The sequence below is a fragment of the Corvus hawaiiensis genome, chromosome Z (genome assembly GCF_020740725.1).
Source record: "Corvus hawaiiensis isolate bCorHaw1 chromosome Z, bCorHaw1.pri.cur, whole genome shotgun sequence".
Classification (NCBI taxonomy): Eukaryota; Metazoa; Chordata; class Aves; order Passeriformes; family Corvidae; genus Corvus; species Corvus hawaiiensis.
This window is the reverse complement of record NC_063255.1, coordinates 46,644,686-46,659,958: the sequence shown is the minus strand read 5'-3', so window position 1 is coordinate 46,659,958 and position 15,273 is coordinate 46,644,686. Positions and strand designations below refer to the sequence as shown.

The following is a 15,273-nucleotide window of genomic DNA, read 5'->3' as shown; positions in this document are numbered from 1 at the left end:
AGTCTGTCATCTATCCTGCTGGTATAGTCATCCATTTTTTTTTTTTTTTCTGCAAAAGAAAACTGAAGACAAAATTCTGCACGTCTGCACGTGTTAAAAGAAATTGTTGAACAGTGTGAATGTTTCAGTGAGAAAATGTGAATGACTTTTTAGAAGATGAGATTAATTACATCCCTAGTGGTTTTAGAGACCTTTCTGTGGTGATGGTTTTTTTCTGTTTATTAGCCCCAGACAAAAAAACCCCATACCCTGAAGTCTTCTTGGGAATAAGCCAAAGAGAATTCTGTTTCCCTAGATTCTTTTCTCAGGCAATTCCCTGCTTTTTCATGATTTGCCTCAAACGTCTATGATTTTTGTAGGTCTTGCGGGTTGCCATTGCTTTCACTGGGGCAGTCTGGCAGAAACAAATACTTAGTCAAGGTTAAAAAACACTAGAATGTGTTCTAATAGTTTCTCTTGATGATATCTGTGCTGCATTACACTGTATGCAGGTTATCACTTCTCATTGTGGTTCGTATGCAGGTATGAACCACACAGGAGAGTACTTTAAAACATTCCTCTTTTCAGTATTCCTCATCATTTGTAGAAAACCTTTCTTTGTCTTTGGCCTAGTTCCATTTGCAGAATTAAGCTTCTAGGGGTGGTTATTGATAGTACCGAGTTTCAGAAATACTGTTGTAAATCACATTTCATGTGTTTTTGCCTTGCCAAGTGGAACTAACAGGTTGAGGGGTTTGTTAGAAGTCAGGTGTGTGATCTGATGCTAGGTTGGAGTTGAAGTTAACATTACATTTCATGAGCTTGACAGATCATTTCTTGTTTGTTTGCTTGGCTCATTTTGGTGTCTTTGTGGTGGCCCAAGGCATTAAAAGATTAGGGTGTGAATTTTTCACGGGAGTGTGTTGCATTATACATCAAATTACTGATGAAGGTAAGATTATATTGTAACAAATTACCTGAGGCTTCCAAAATTCAACTTTTTAATTATTTATTTAGACAATACCAGATCTCAAATGCAAAGTAGATAATTTTGCTTTGAGAACTGTAATTTCCTGAACATGTTTTTTTTTGTCACAGTTGGATTTAAACGGTTAACCCTCTTGAGGGTTTTTTTCCCCTTTGATTAATAAGAAGGGTACGGAAGCCTCCAGCAGCTCAGAAAAAACAGTGGTTCAGGGTGTGGGTTTTTTTAGCATAGTATGAGTGCAAAACCTGGAAGCTCTTAGCTGAAGACAAAATTTGGCCAGGAATTTGATCTGTGTGTTTTGACATGGAACTGGTGGGTGGCCCTCTTGTGGCTAGTGGTTTTCTTCCTACAAAATGCAAAATGAATGCTTTGTTGAATTGAGGGCTTTGTTTCTTAGTAAGTGATAATGCTGTTTAAAGAGTGGTTTCTGAGTTAAGAACTATTTATGTATCTCCATGAGAACTTTCTTTATATATTGAAACTCTTTATGAACAGACTGGGTAAGAAGCTGCTTCCATATTTCATGGTTTGTTTTTTTTTTTAAACTCCCACAGAACCTGATGAACACTAACAAAGAGGAAATGCGTGAGCTTGCAGCCCTGTTTTATTCTGTAGTGCTGTCTACCATGTCTGGAGATGAGCTTAGGGTGTCCTTGGAGCAGCTGATCAAGATGACAAAAGACAGCCATGTAACTACCTTCCTTTGTCTACTTCTTGTTTTTTCTCATGTCATGTAACTGATAGGATATTTGAATCTTCACCACGTGTCCAGGATGTATTAACCTTAATCTGGATGTAAAATTAACTGACTTCCGGTTAGATGGTGAGAAGGGATTTTTTGTTGTAGGTGAGTGCAACTGATCTTTAAATAAATTAATCCCTGAAGCTGTTGTTAAGGTCAGTAGGAGGATTTCCTGGAGGTACGTCCCAAGCAAAACACAATCATGTATTTAACCAGTTTTAACCAGCTAAATAGCCACATCCTGTTGAATGGTAATGGATCACACTACCTACCTCACACTGTTTACCAGTCCCTTATTCTTGAGCATACATAGATACCCACAGAACTGAGAATATTTTTAACTTGTTAAGTGTTCAACTCATCCCCTCCTGAGCCATAGTCGCTTCCTGGGTCCTCAACGGCTCAAGGTCTTGTGCTGTGTGAGGGCTGTGCCTTCTTCCCTCTCACCCCACATGGGCTGCTCAGCAGACCTCCGCAGCTGTGTCTTTACATGCTGGATTTGCCTGCCTCAACTTATCCTTATTTCTCTCTTTTGCCCCTGCAAGCATGGAAAAGGAGTCCTGAAAACAAATTTGTCAGGTTTCTGTGCTGGTGTGTCTTGAATCCTGCAAGGGAGGGAAAGGAGTAGCATTTCTAGGTTCTGTTTCCCCAAAATGGTTTTGTATCACTCTCTCTGAAGGACTTAAAGCGCCACCATTTTACATTGCAGGTAACAGACTGACAAGAGGCGCTGTTTGCCTTATGTTGTAGTTGAAAAACCTGATTTATTTCGAATCTGTGAAGGCTCTGCCTGTGAGCCAAAGCCATGTCATTGCTCAGTTTTGTGTAGGGCACACCTCCTGCAGACATGAAGGCAGTACAGATGAGTCCCAATCCACCACTGCTGCTTTCAGCCCCACACACCCATGTGAACTGTGAAAGGAAAAAAAAGCAGGGTGTTCCCATGCCTTTGTGAGTCTGAGTCAGGAAGAGCTCTGACTTTCTGCTACTGTACAAAACCACTTGAATCTGTACAGCTAGGAGTGGTGGTGATCCTAGTGTCTCAGTAAGGACTGCAATGTGAATGGATAGCGAAAGTGGAGATAGGGGAAGGGCCCATCTTCTGCGGGCTTTGCTGCAGTGAGACCATATCAAGGAATGGTCCCTGGTGGCCAAGCTAGGTTGAGGATCCCATTCTGGCAGCACAATTGCACTGGTGCAATTTTTTGTAGTGTTAAAAAACAAGAGATATGAACTAACGCAAGCTTAAGCCCCTGCACCCTTCCCTTTGTTTTGTTTTTCAGTTAGGTAGCATTTCAGTCTCACAGCCTTGTTTCTCCACAAAATCCTTTTGCTCGAATTCAGTTGTAGAAATAACCATGGTCATTAAATAGTTCCAGCACCAAATCAGCATTGGAGAAATTGGTGGTTTTGACATTTAATTGTATTAATTAGGTTTCACCATTTGTGGCCCGCTAAACTGTAGAGGCATTGCCTTCATTATAGGCCAGGTGTGTTCTCATTCTTAGCAATGCAAATCTAGTGCAATTACCCTCTAGTGCTTTTTACCAAAGAGTGTGTTTTGTCCCCTTAGTCTGAGTATGTCTGGTTATTAGAGTGTGTTTGTTTTGGTTTTTTTAAGTCTAGCTTCCAAATTGTAGCTTTAGGCATGTGAGTGCTGGTGATAAATCATAATCCGTGCTCCTAAATCTCTTTTTAAGTTTAGTTAATTAATCTTAAAAGAACTCCATTCATCAGAGAGTACTAACAATATCAAACTCTCTGTTGTTTTATTATGTGTTAGAGCTCTGCATTCTTCTGGGTGCCTTCTGATCTGGCTTGTCCATCCGTATGTGTTTTTAAATCAGTGCTTTGTGCAAAGTGTTACTTACTTTTTGCACTGTTGGTGTTGTCTGTAGAGCCCGGAGGTCCAGCATGGATCCTTGTTGGCTTTGGGATTTACAGTAGGAAGGTACTTGGCCAAAGGGAAAATCAGAACAATGGAGCTACATGACACAGATCAACCAAATACTGCAGTCATGCCGGAACAAGAACAACTTATAAAGTCGACAACAGAGACAATAGGTAACTTTCTGCCTAAGACTTGGCTGCGTGTAACAGTTTGTTTTTTTTAAATCTACCCCAAACTAAGGATTCTTCTGAGATACTCAGCCCACAGATAGTGTAATCTTGAGTTCAATTTTTGTGATAGAATTTACAGCCTGTAAGAATGTAATCTGATTAGATGTATGTACATTTCAACAAAACCTAGGTGGACTTTGTAACATGCACACCAACACAGCACATGCAGACCAACACAATCAGTAGTGTTGTTGCCTAGATTCCTCTCAGTGTCTCCTTTCATTTTGATTTTTTTCTAGCATAATGCTTCCTACCAGCTGTAGAGGAGATAAATGCTTTGCTACTTGCATGGGTAAAATACAAGTGCCTGCCCACTGCTAAATAATAATAATAATAATAATAATAATAATAATAATACAAAACTTGAGTCATCCTGGCTTGCTTTTTCCTGTAGGTTCTTTTCTGGACAGCACCTCTCCCTTCCTTGTGGTGGGTGCTTGTACGGCTCTTGGGGAGATTGGCAGGAATGGCCCCTTGCCAATTCCCAACGAAGGAACAGGATTTACAAAGCTGCAACTTGTTGAAAACTTATTGTCCAGAATCCCTTCCAGCAAGGAAACAAATAAGGCAAGATTTTTGTAGTGTTGTTATGATTCCTGTTCATTTCTTGAATGCTCATTAGGTATATATATTATCTGCTGAACTCAGCCTTGTTTTTCAAAGGAATTAGGCTTTTTGTTGGCTTTAGTGAGTTGGTTAGGGTCAGGGTCTTTCTAATATTGCACTGATCACTTGTGCTTTCTGTAGTCATAAGTAGGGGCTTAAGGGATGAAAATATGAATGGTCTTAATTTTAATTCAAGAAAAATGGGAGTATCTTCTTTTGCCTGCAAATAATTCTCAAAGGTAACAGGGCATTTGTTCTGATCTGCTTTGGAAAAGGGGTGCACTGATTGATCTAAGCTGCTTGCATGTACTTCTGATACCTTGAGTGAAACTTCAGTAAGGATGAGAAATAGTGGGTTTAAAGTGCATCTTCTGGATTTACAGAAAGGTTATATGATGGTGTTATTTTTCATTTATATTTAAGATGAAGGAACGAGCAATACAAACACTAGGTTACTTTCCAGTGGGAGATGAAGATTTTCCCCACCAGAAGCTGCTGCTGCAGGGTTTAATGGATTCTGTGGAGGTGAGACACTATCAATGTATTATCCTTTATATTGCAGTGAGTATTTCTCTTTGGATACTTTTTATGTAGTCTAGAGCCAGGTTTACAAAGGGAGTCGTCTTTTTGTAATAGTGCCTCTGGGTTTTTTAAAACTGCCTTTAAATAGAGAGCAGAGGTAGACTTTGGGCTGGTAAAATGTTTTATGCCACAGTTTAAAAACTTGCTAGTCCAGGTGTCTGCCTCAGTCTGAGACAAATACTTATTCTCCTTCAGGAGGCTTATGGATTTTTTTTTGCACACTGTATATATAAATTCTCCAGAGCTTACATTAATGAAGCCTTAGGCCTGTACTTTGGCCTTCAAAGGTACCCTGGCAGTAGGTAATATAAATACACCTTTATCTGAACTTCATCAGCTGATATGACTCACTTGAATTAGAAGCTTGTAGGAATATATGTATCTCTTATCCATCTGTATTGCATTGCAGATTGCACTACATTCTTTACAGTACCTCAGAGCTTCTATACATACTGCAGGATGCCAGATAACAAAATTACATAAAAGGAGCTTTTTTAGTGTTCTGCATTTACAGCTTGTTTTACCTTTCTTCCTTGCTGATACTGACGTAGGATTCTGCATTGTAGAAGTGGCTGTTGAGTATCAGGCATGCTTTGCTGAGTCCTCCAATCTGATGTGATCAAACAAGCAAGAACCATGGAATTATAGGATGGTTTGGTTTGAAACGGATCTTAAAGATGATCTAGTTCCAACCCCTCTGCTGTGGGCGGGGACACTTCACACTAGACCAAGTCGCTCAAAGCCCCATCCAACCTGACCTTGAACACTGCCAGGGTTGGCACATCCATGGGCGACCTCTTCCAGTGCCTCATCACCTTCACAGTAAAGAATTTCTTCCTAATAGCTCACTGAAACCTACTCTCAGTTTGAAGCCATTAACCACTTGTCCTATCACTATACTTAGAATACTAAGAGTACTGAGAATACTGTGTACCCAAACTTCGAAAGATGTTTCTGAGTGCAGTGTTTTTCTCCTGTAACTGCATGGGGACATTACAACTTTCTTTGTAAAAGGTGTACTTGAAAAAAAACTATTTATCTTAGATTGCAGGATGCTAAGGGCTTAATTCACCAAGTGCCTGAGCATTTTGTGCTTCTAGAGCATAAGGAAAGCAATCTAGAAGGTACTCAGAAGTTATGGAAACCAGTTCTTACAACATAAAATTAATCATAAATAATGACAAAAAAGTGGTATATATCCTGTTCCTGAAGGCTCAGAGAATAGTGTGAGGAGGACAGTGAAGCAAAGCAAGTACTGTCTGAATCCTTTTAATGTGAAAAAGATTTCTGCGTCTTTTAAGATATCAACAGGAAATTCTTTCAATACTACCTATATAATAAAGCCATAGTAATTTTCACTAATCACTATCAGCATCATTTTAACTTGGTTTTATTTTCATTCTGTCGAATTCTTTCTTTTCACCAAGTTGAACCTCTGCAGAGACTAGTAAATACTTTGTCAAAGGTATCCTTTAAAAAAAGTGTGGAAATTTTAGCTTTCATCATTCAATTCAGACAGTTTGGCATCTCCTCCTTTTCCATCAACTTCAGTGGGTCTGAGGTGCCACCAGAAGAGTGATCTTGCTGTAAATTGGTGCTGAACATTGGGACAGGGAAACAGACTGTGGTTTTGGTGTGTGTTTATTTAGTACTGTCAGTGATGCTCTGATGTGTTTTTCAGGCCAAACAGATAGAACTGCAGTTCACTGTTGGTGAAGCTATTACTAGTGCTGCTGTTGGAACCAGCTCGGTGGCTGCACGGGATGCATGGACGGTCACAGAGGAGGAATATATCCCTCCTTCAGGTACGCCTTCCTAATGTAGGGGCTCGGTTGGGAAATGTCTGGACTAACACTGGGCTCCATAGCTTCATTTCTGTGGTGTTTGATTTATAACAGTACATGCAAGAGAGGTTTTGTGTTTGTGGTTATATACAGGTTGTTTTACCTCGTCACATCCATCTGCTCAGAAGGCAGAAGTCTTTATTTCATGGCCTGTTTAAATAGCTTCTTATGTAATTCATTGCCACTTGACTCCGTATTTGGCTTTTTCTTTTTTGTTTGCTGTGTTGAGTTAGTTTTGAGTTTTAATACACAAATCCTTTAAAATACCATTTTGAAGCCTGAACAGGAAAATAAGGTTATAAAATCAAATTGCAAGTGTTTCCCAACAACTTCAAGTGATACAATTAAGTGAAATTTACATGCAATAAATGCAGAAATTTTATTTAAGTACTAAGATTTTGTACCCATTGAAATACAAGTGTGACAAAGTGCTAACTTCAAATCAGGCAACTGTAAATATCAGCCTCAGACCTGCAAACACATTTTAATTTTGTGAGAGTGGTCTTAGATGTCTAGTGTACACAAAGCTGAGCATGTGGTAGAAATTAAGGCTTGCCATTGCTCCAGAGATTTTGAGTCCTAACAGAAAAAGAAAAATAGTGCCCTGAGTCTTAGGCAACGTGAATGGTACCTCTTCTTGGCCACAGGCTCTGAAACATGTTCATGAAGGTTTAGGACTCTGTACTTCTATTATTTGTTCTACTGTTATTATTTTCCCAGTGACTCCAGTGACTTCCTAGATAAGCAGAGATAAAGGTGTCACCTGAGTACTTTTGGGTTTATTAGGTTTTTCGTTATTTTGATATTAAAATGGGTGATTCTCAAAGCTCCTCCCCTGCACCTTTATTTTTTTTCATATAGATTTGAAAGTGAATGACGTGGTTCCCTGGGTCCTAGACCTTATTTTGAATAAGCACATCATCAGTCCCAACCCACATGTTAGGCAGGCAGCTTGCATCTGGCTTCTGTCATTGGTGAAGAAGCTGAGCGCCCACAAAGCAATTAAGGTAAGAAATATACCTTTTCCTAGCACTGGCTCCTTGCCCCTAGTTTTTGCTTCTCACCTTGTTTCTGTCCCTTCCTTCCCCTTCACTTCTACTGCCTCTTTTCTGCCCATGCTGGTGCAGTCCTTACTGAGGTCTTTTTGAGACATGGCCTGTCTTTTGTTTCTAGAGGAACAGATTATCTGGCAGATGAACAAGGGTGTTTGTCACCTTTGTAAACATCTGACTTGCATCCAAGTCAGAGTAACCTCAGTGTAAATAGCTTTTATAAGATGCAGTAGCAGTACATCTTCCCTTGGGAAGAAGAGATTGCTATCTGTATAGTGTTTAGGATTTATATTTGGAAAATATTTAAGAGAGGTCTAGGAGGGGAAGGAGGAGAACAACTGAACTCATTTGTTTCATGGTGTTTATCATAACTTTGGTACCTAGGAGCAGTTAGGTGCTTCAGGTACTGTGGTTTTTTTGGTACACTTCAGGAACCTTGTATTTCAAGTGCTTGTCTGTAATGAGGGAATGTGAAAAGTCCTATACAAGGACTAAATAAAACATTCTCAACCAAAGTGTCCTCTATCTGCATAGAGGTACTATTCACTGTGATAACACCAAGTAACCATTTTATGCTCTCCCAGTATTGATAAAGAGCTTTGGGACAAGCTGCTTTGCGAATGTAAGCTGTTACATCTAAAACATTGCCACGTACTGCACTCATCTAACAGTGCGCCTTGTAGGAAGGTGGTAAAACTCACCAGGTCAGGGATGAAGAAAGCCCCGTCTGGCTGCAAGCCAGATTTATGATGCATTGCTGCTTTGTATTAAACAAAGAAAATAAAATATGTGGTTTACTAATGGCATGGAATATGTTTATGGTGGGCTGGACAATTAATTGTTATCTTCTATGAGTGGCAGTCAGGCTGCTACTTGTGTGTCTGGAAAAAAGGGCAGTTCTTGTCGTAGGTGTAGCTCAAATAGGCAACTCCATTGATACAGTAGCCTCTGTTTACCTGTTAGAAACTTGCCTGGAGACTAAACAAAGTATCCAAAATAATGTCCTTTTTTCTCATCTTACAGTCTCATCTCAAGGATATTCAGAGTGCGTTTGTTTCAATTCTGTCAGATAGTGATGGTAAGTACTATTGTATCTTAAGAATTGTGTATTTTGGTGTGTATCCATCAGACTGGAGGGAATCTTGGAACAGGCAGAAAGTCAACTACACTCAGTCAGCGTTAAAAGATGACTGTAGAAACTTCCCATTTCTTACATTAATAGGAGTGATTTCTAGGCATCACATAAGAAGCACAGCTTTTTTGTGTGTTTTGCTAAAAAGCACACTGCATTTGCCCCTTCAGACTGTAGTAGCAGAAGTGGTATTACTTGTGCTCTGTTATGGGCAGCAGGATGAACATGAACAGAAACTGCATGTTCAGGAACTCTGAGGCCTCTTCAAGCTAGCACATTTTGGCTTACAGCACTACCCATGGCACCTAGTGGAAAGAGTGGCGTCCAGCAGCCTATGCAAAGCTCCCTGAAGCTGAAGAGAGTATTACCATGAATGATTTCAGGTGCCACTAGCGTGTCAGAATACCTATGGCTCTTGGAACTCTTCTTGCTGTTCCAAAACTTGCAGTAACAATACTTATGTGAAGATGTAACCTAATTTGATTTGGTTTGTGCCTTCAGAACAAATTGCTGCTTCAAAACGCAAACTTTGGTATCTTGACAGACTAGATCTGCACTGAAATGGAGAGCAGTGAAGTGCAGCACAGAGCTGTGTTTGCTACGCCCTGATTTTGGTCGAACCTTGCTTTTGAAATTTGTGTACTGCTAATTTATGTGCTTATTGAATTTTACTCGGTAAAATCTCTTGCAGAGCTTAGTCAAGATGTTGCTTCAAAAGGTCTTGGGCTGATATATGAACTAGGAAGTGAACAGGATCAGCAAGAGCTAGTCACTACGCTCGTTGATACCCTTATGACTGGGAAAAGGTACAGTGAACTGAGAACCCAGTGAGGGAGTGCTCTGAGTTGTGTGTGATGAGAATAAAAATGTGCCCTTTTTTTGTGCAGAAATAGATGTTTTGGGGCCAAGGACAAGCCAATATCCATTCTCAGAGAGTCAAACTGAGGAATTTCTTATTTCGGCTTAGAGTATTTTGTGGCTGAAGTTGTTCTGGTTTTGTTCTATTCAACAAAGCTTCAAAATAATGTGTCAGTCCTGATTCAAGCAGTTCAAATGAGTTGGGATTTGGTTAGATTTACTACTTGCTGCATTGTGTAATTGCAGAGAACAATTACCACTTGCAGCAGGTCTGTACATTGTGAATGTTGCAGAAGTGGGGACTTGCTTGTGCTGAAAAGTACCTTTTGCTAAGGAAGTGGTGTTAATGATCGCTTGTCAGCTTTAGTGTGAAAAATAGTGGTCTTACAAGACTCACAGCTAGAGATTATATTGGCCAGTGTTGGAAATGCTCTTTAATAGACTTCTGCTGTCTAACCTGGTGTGGGTTTGGCTGCTGACTGATAAAGACCTAGGCTTGGAGTGTAGGGATTCAGTGGTGGTAAGCAGGAAGAAATATGATGAATGGAAATGGTATTTTTTTGGTGTAGAGATTTGTTGTCCGTTATATGGCTCATGTGTGGGCAGAACTAAAAAGCCATCATTCTGTATTTTGTCTTTCTACCTTCTGACTGCACAGCAAAACTCTCACTTGCTGTAATGTCTCTTTGTTGTTAAAATGATAAAGGTTAGTCACATTCTTTGCAGTGTGTTGTAGCTTTGCACACCTGTTTGTTTTTTGTGGGATTGGAACTGAAACAACTTGTGAAGTTACTGAGTTAATAAAGCAAAACTATCTGTTCCATAGTGTGCAGTGTATTCAAGTGTAATGCTAATACTGGACCTCTTTTCTATCAGAGCCAAACAGGAGATGACTGGAGAAACTGTGGTATTTCAGGGAGGTCTGAGTAAAACCCCAGATGGGTAAGTTTGCTTACAGTCTCAATGACAGAGACAGTCGTGCTGAAACAGAATTCCCTTAAAAATCTGCTTCCTGAACTTTTTGTTCCTTCTTGTTCTCTAAGTTACTTACTTCCATGTGATACAAATGTGCTGCCCACCTTTCTCTGCCTGCTTTAGGGTGTGAACTGAAAATAGATTTAGGTTTTATAGCTTTTGTGTACCTAAAAGTAGTAACACTGATTTCCCTTCTGCTTTTCAAAGTCAAGGTCTTTCTACCTACAAGGAGCTTTGTTCACTGGCTAGTGACCTCAATCAGCCAGACCTGGTGTACAAATTCATGAATCTGGCCAACCATCATGCCATGTGGAATTCTCGGAAGGTAATGCTCTGCTTTCATGTGACTTCCATTCCCACTGTGAACTCTGGAAACAAAACTGCATTTCCCTATTTCTGGTTATATGATTTATGGAGAGCTGCATGTGGAGGGCATTGATGCTTTGGTATCAGTCCAAGGCAAATTTAGCAGCCTGAGGAAAAAATTTAGGATTACTTGAAATTCTTATGACAAAACTTCAGTATCAGAGTGTTCACATAATCCTGCATTCGCCTCTGAATCAACTGAGATCCTTTTATTTTTTGAGTGTGCTTAGAAAGACAGTCCTTAATGTGTTCAAACAGTGACAATATTTTCAAAACTGGTTGAATTTTTGGATGCCAGAGAAAGTGATCTTTGCTATCTGAAGAGGTACAGCAAAAAGTAATCAGCAACAAGTTGCTAAAAAGCACTGTTGTCAAAAGTATCCCTTTTAAACTCAAGTTTTGATACTTTAAACCATCTGGGAGCTTTAGCAAAGCCAAAATACTATTGTATCCACTTCCAGGTAGAAAAAGGAGCGTCGTAAGTTTGAACATTTAAGTGTACTATTCAGAGCTCTGATGCGGGTACTCTTTTCACTGGCTTTACAAAAGCATGAAAGAACTTGTTTTGAGTCTCTGACAACACCACCTAGTGCAAAAAGCAAGTCCCAGCTTTAACTTTCATCCAGAATTTGACAACTCAGTACATCTCTCAAGACCTCCCTCTTTGCACTGTGACTTCAAAAGCACAGGAGCGTAGTGAAGTTTCTGACCTTTGTGGAATTTCTCCAGCCAGGATTAGTCAAGAAAATCCACTCAGAAGATGTGGGTTGACCTTTGGTATTTATAGAATTTGCAGAATCTTTTAAGTTGAAGTTTAGGTGCCCTAAAGCCCCAATAAGAGCTGGACAGAGCATGCTGTTCAGGGCCTTGCAGGCGATGCCTCACTTTTCCTTACACTTTCTGCAACTTCTTGCTTTTCATGGTTGTAACTGAAAATGTGTCTTGCTGTTTTCTAGGTTAACCCAAACAACACATCCTGTCCTGTGAAGTCTTTAGTGGGGGCTTTTGAGTGGCAGCTTTTGACACTGAAAGTCAGAAAATATGAAGTCAGTAGAGGCACTGCTTTCATTGAGTAATTTTTTCTTGGGCTATCCTGCCAAATCCCATGGGACTTCACAGGCAAGCATAATTTCCACTGTATTAGAAATGACAGTGGAACTGATAGTGTTGAAGAAAGAAAAGATCATAAAAGAATATTTAAGTTTAAAGTAAATATAGACAGATGCAAAATTATATTCCCCAGAAATTTCAGGTTTTAGAAATAAGATGGAGTTATTTTGGTTTTGGTTTAGTGGTTGCTAAGTTATTCTAATTCTTCTAAAGCAGCAGAGTTGTACGGAAGCAGTGGCGCACCCTCACCAGTTTTGCCAAGAATCTCTTTTGGAAGAACATATTTAAATCTTCATAGTTTTAATTCACCAGTACTACTTCTGCAAATGAGATCAATCAGTATCTTGAAATAAAGGTTGGAAGAAAGTTTTGAAGTAGTATGTTGTCTGCTGAGTGTGATTGTATGCTTGAGATCACTGTGGTGCTGTAGCAGTGAGGATGGGCTAATTCTAGTACCATTCTAGTCCTTTTGATTTGGTCTAAATCTGAACTATGTCAGTCAGCTTTGCCCCTGACTGTGGTGTGCCCACTGAGCAATAACTGAGGGAGTGAGCAATGTTTCAGCAAATACTATTTTGTTGTCATTTCAGGGAGCAGCTTTTGGTTTCAATGTGATAGCTGCCAAGGCTGGAGAGCAGCTGGCTCCATTTTTGCCCCAGCTTCTTCCCCGGCTCTACCGTTACCAGTTTGACCCCAACCTGGGCATTCGACAGGCAATGACCAGCATTTGGAATGCGTTGGTCACTGACAAGTCGATGGTGAGTGACCAGCAAAGTGCAGCAAGGGGGTTTGCTGCCAGCCAGCAGTGTATCAGAGATCCTCATGGGACAGGTGCACTTTGTGAAAGGACGGGCTGTGCAGAAAGGGGTGAGGTACTGCCCTGGAAAGGAGGTGTTGGAATCCAGGGATGAGCTGGAGCTTGTGCAAAGGTTTTGCACTGTCTCTCATATGTGAAAGGATATTCCAGACCTTGTTTGTGCAGCCAGCATTAAAATTTATTATTTACTTACAATGGGGTCTTTCCACTTTGATATTGCTTTGATATTGCCTATGAGAAGCTCTTCAGGAATCCTTATGGCCTAAGATGCCTTCCTAAAGCAAGAGCATCTAAATATAGTTCCTCAGTTTTTAAAGTGGGAGGAAGCCCATGGATGGAGGCTATTCCATCCATTTGAGAACTCCTCTTAGGTGTATTTCAGGAGTAAGTGTTTTTCATAAGATGCTCTTGCTCTGGTTCTGCAAGGCTTGGAATCGGGTTTGCTATCTTTTCTCCTAGGAAAGCTGATCTTAATGTGAAGTCATTCACTCTGATCCCTCATCAAAGCACAACTGCTTCTTGAGTAAATGCACGTTTGGTGTTGCATTTTAACAGTTCAGTTGATAAAGGCCTGGGGGACTTTTCTTATTGCATCTTTCACAATGTTAAGCACTCAAGCAGTGCAGAGAATGGCATGTCTAAAGCACAGTCAGAGAAAGTTTGCACAGCACTGGCAAGCATTAGTTCATCTGATGTGGCTGAAAGCAGGTTGTATTGTCCAAAAGGACTCTTTTTTTACAGAGTACAGGACAAGGATGCATAGCTGTGCTTGTTTCATGATTCTTCCTTTTTTTAATTATAGGTTGATAAGTACATGAAGGAAGTTCTTGAGGATTTGATCAGTAACCTAACCAGCAGTCTTTGGAGGATCAGAGAATCCAGGTATTGCTAGGAAAAATATTAGATTTGTCTTTGAACTCAATTCTTGTTCACCATAAACTTGTTAACCTGAAGAAGTTGAGGGGGAAAAGAGAACACGTCCTCTCATGAGGGTAGAGCCCAGCCTTGTAGCCTGCCCTTGAAAGTATGATACTTGAAGCTATATGCCTGAAATTTTTTATTGCTTGTAGCTTTATACTAAACTACATTCTCTGAAGAATGAGTTTTCTGGTTACTAGTTCCTGCCTATCCTTAAATCTGAAATAATGCTTTCTCTTAGAAAACCTTGTCAATCTGACAATTATGTACTTGGCAGCAGGATGCCATTTTTAATAAACTGCTTTATGTTTTTAATGGTTTGTAGCCGTGCTGTATTGAAAACCTCCATTTTAATATCAATTCCATACTTTATACCATTTTGGTTTCTTATCCTATGCTTAAAGAAAAGAAGACTAATACAATTTTGTCACTGGAATGTTTGCAGTAGCAATTTTCACCACAGCAGCCTTTTTCACTTCCTATCAGCTGTTTCAGGTTTTACCTGAATGACTGAGCATTTTTTTTCTCTGCTAAAGGAGACATTCTTGTGACAGAGTAGATCTAGGGTTTGGGGAAAGTAAGGAATGTGAAACAGTTCTCAGTTTTTAAAGGTATTTATTTATATTTATAAGCATGCCTTTGTATATACACCTATATCAAGTAAGGACACCGTGTGAAAGAAATAAAATTCCCTGTTTGCAGTTGTCTGGCACTAAATGACTTACTAAGAGGAAGACCTTTGGATGACATCATAGACAAGCTTCCAGAGATCTGGGAAGTCCTGTTCAGAGTGCAAGATGACATTAAGGTAATGGAACTGAGAATTGAATAGGAATCTTCAACAAACAGTACAGTGATCAAGCTCTGAGGTGTTTAAAGAGAAATTCTCTGACAAGTCAGCTTGAAGCCAATGGGAGTTTTGAGTATTAAGCAGACTAGGAATTCATGCTCCTTGCAAGTAAAATTTCCATGCTATACCTTGGAAATTCTCTGTATGTTTGAAGTGTTGGGTTTTGTTCCTGCTGTGGTTATTCTAGATGATTTGGGACTTTTCCTTGATATAAAAGGATTCCTGAGTAGTTGCTTAATTTTGAATATAGAAACATTTCTTTTGGGCTGCTTGTGTGCTGAAATGACTTGCATATATGAAGTCAGAGTCTTTGGTTCCTTCCAGGTTTGAGCT

At 39.8% G+C, this 15,273-nt stretch overlaps 1 protein-coding gene across 3 annotated transcripts in view; it reads left to right on the top strand.

Annotated features, from left to right (window-relative positions):
* Positions 1-15,273, top strand: part of ECPAS (Ecm29 proteasome adaptor and scaffold) — a 60,364-nt gene that overhangs the window by 28,922 nt on the left and 16,169 nt on the right. For all 3 annotated transcript variants that reach the window (XM_048290549.1, XM_048290548.1, XM_048290550.1), the window contains 13 exons: positions 1,522-1,656; positions 3,608-3,773; positions 4,225-4,397; positions 4,860-4,961; positions 6,700-6,823; positions 7,724-7,869; positions 8,938-8,992; positions 9,738-9,852; positions 10,781-10,846; positions 11,087-11,204; positions 12,946-13,113; positions 13,975-14,054; positions 14,793-14,898. In XM_048290549.1, the coding sequence (XP_048146506.1) occupies positions 1,522-1,656; positions 3,608-3,773; positions 4,225-4,397; positions 4,860-4,961; positions 6,700-6,823; positions 7,724-7,869; positions 8,938-8,992; positions 9,738-9,852; positions 10,781-10,846; positions 11,087-11,204; positions 12,946-13,113; positions 13,975-14,054; positions 14,793-14,898 (1,554 nt within the window). The remainder of the gene's footprint in view (positions 1-1,521; positions 1,657-3,607; positions 3,774-4,224; positions 4,398-4,859; positions 4,962-6,699; positions 6,824-7,723; positions 7,870-8,937; positions 8,993-9,737; positions 9,853-10,780; positions 10,847-11,086; positions 11,205-12,945; positions 13,114-13,974; positions 14,055-14,792; positions 14,899-15,273) is intronic.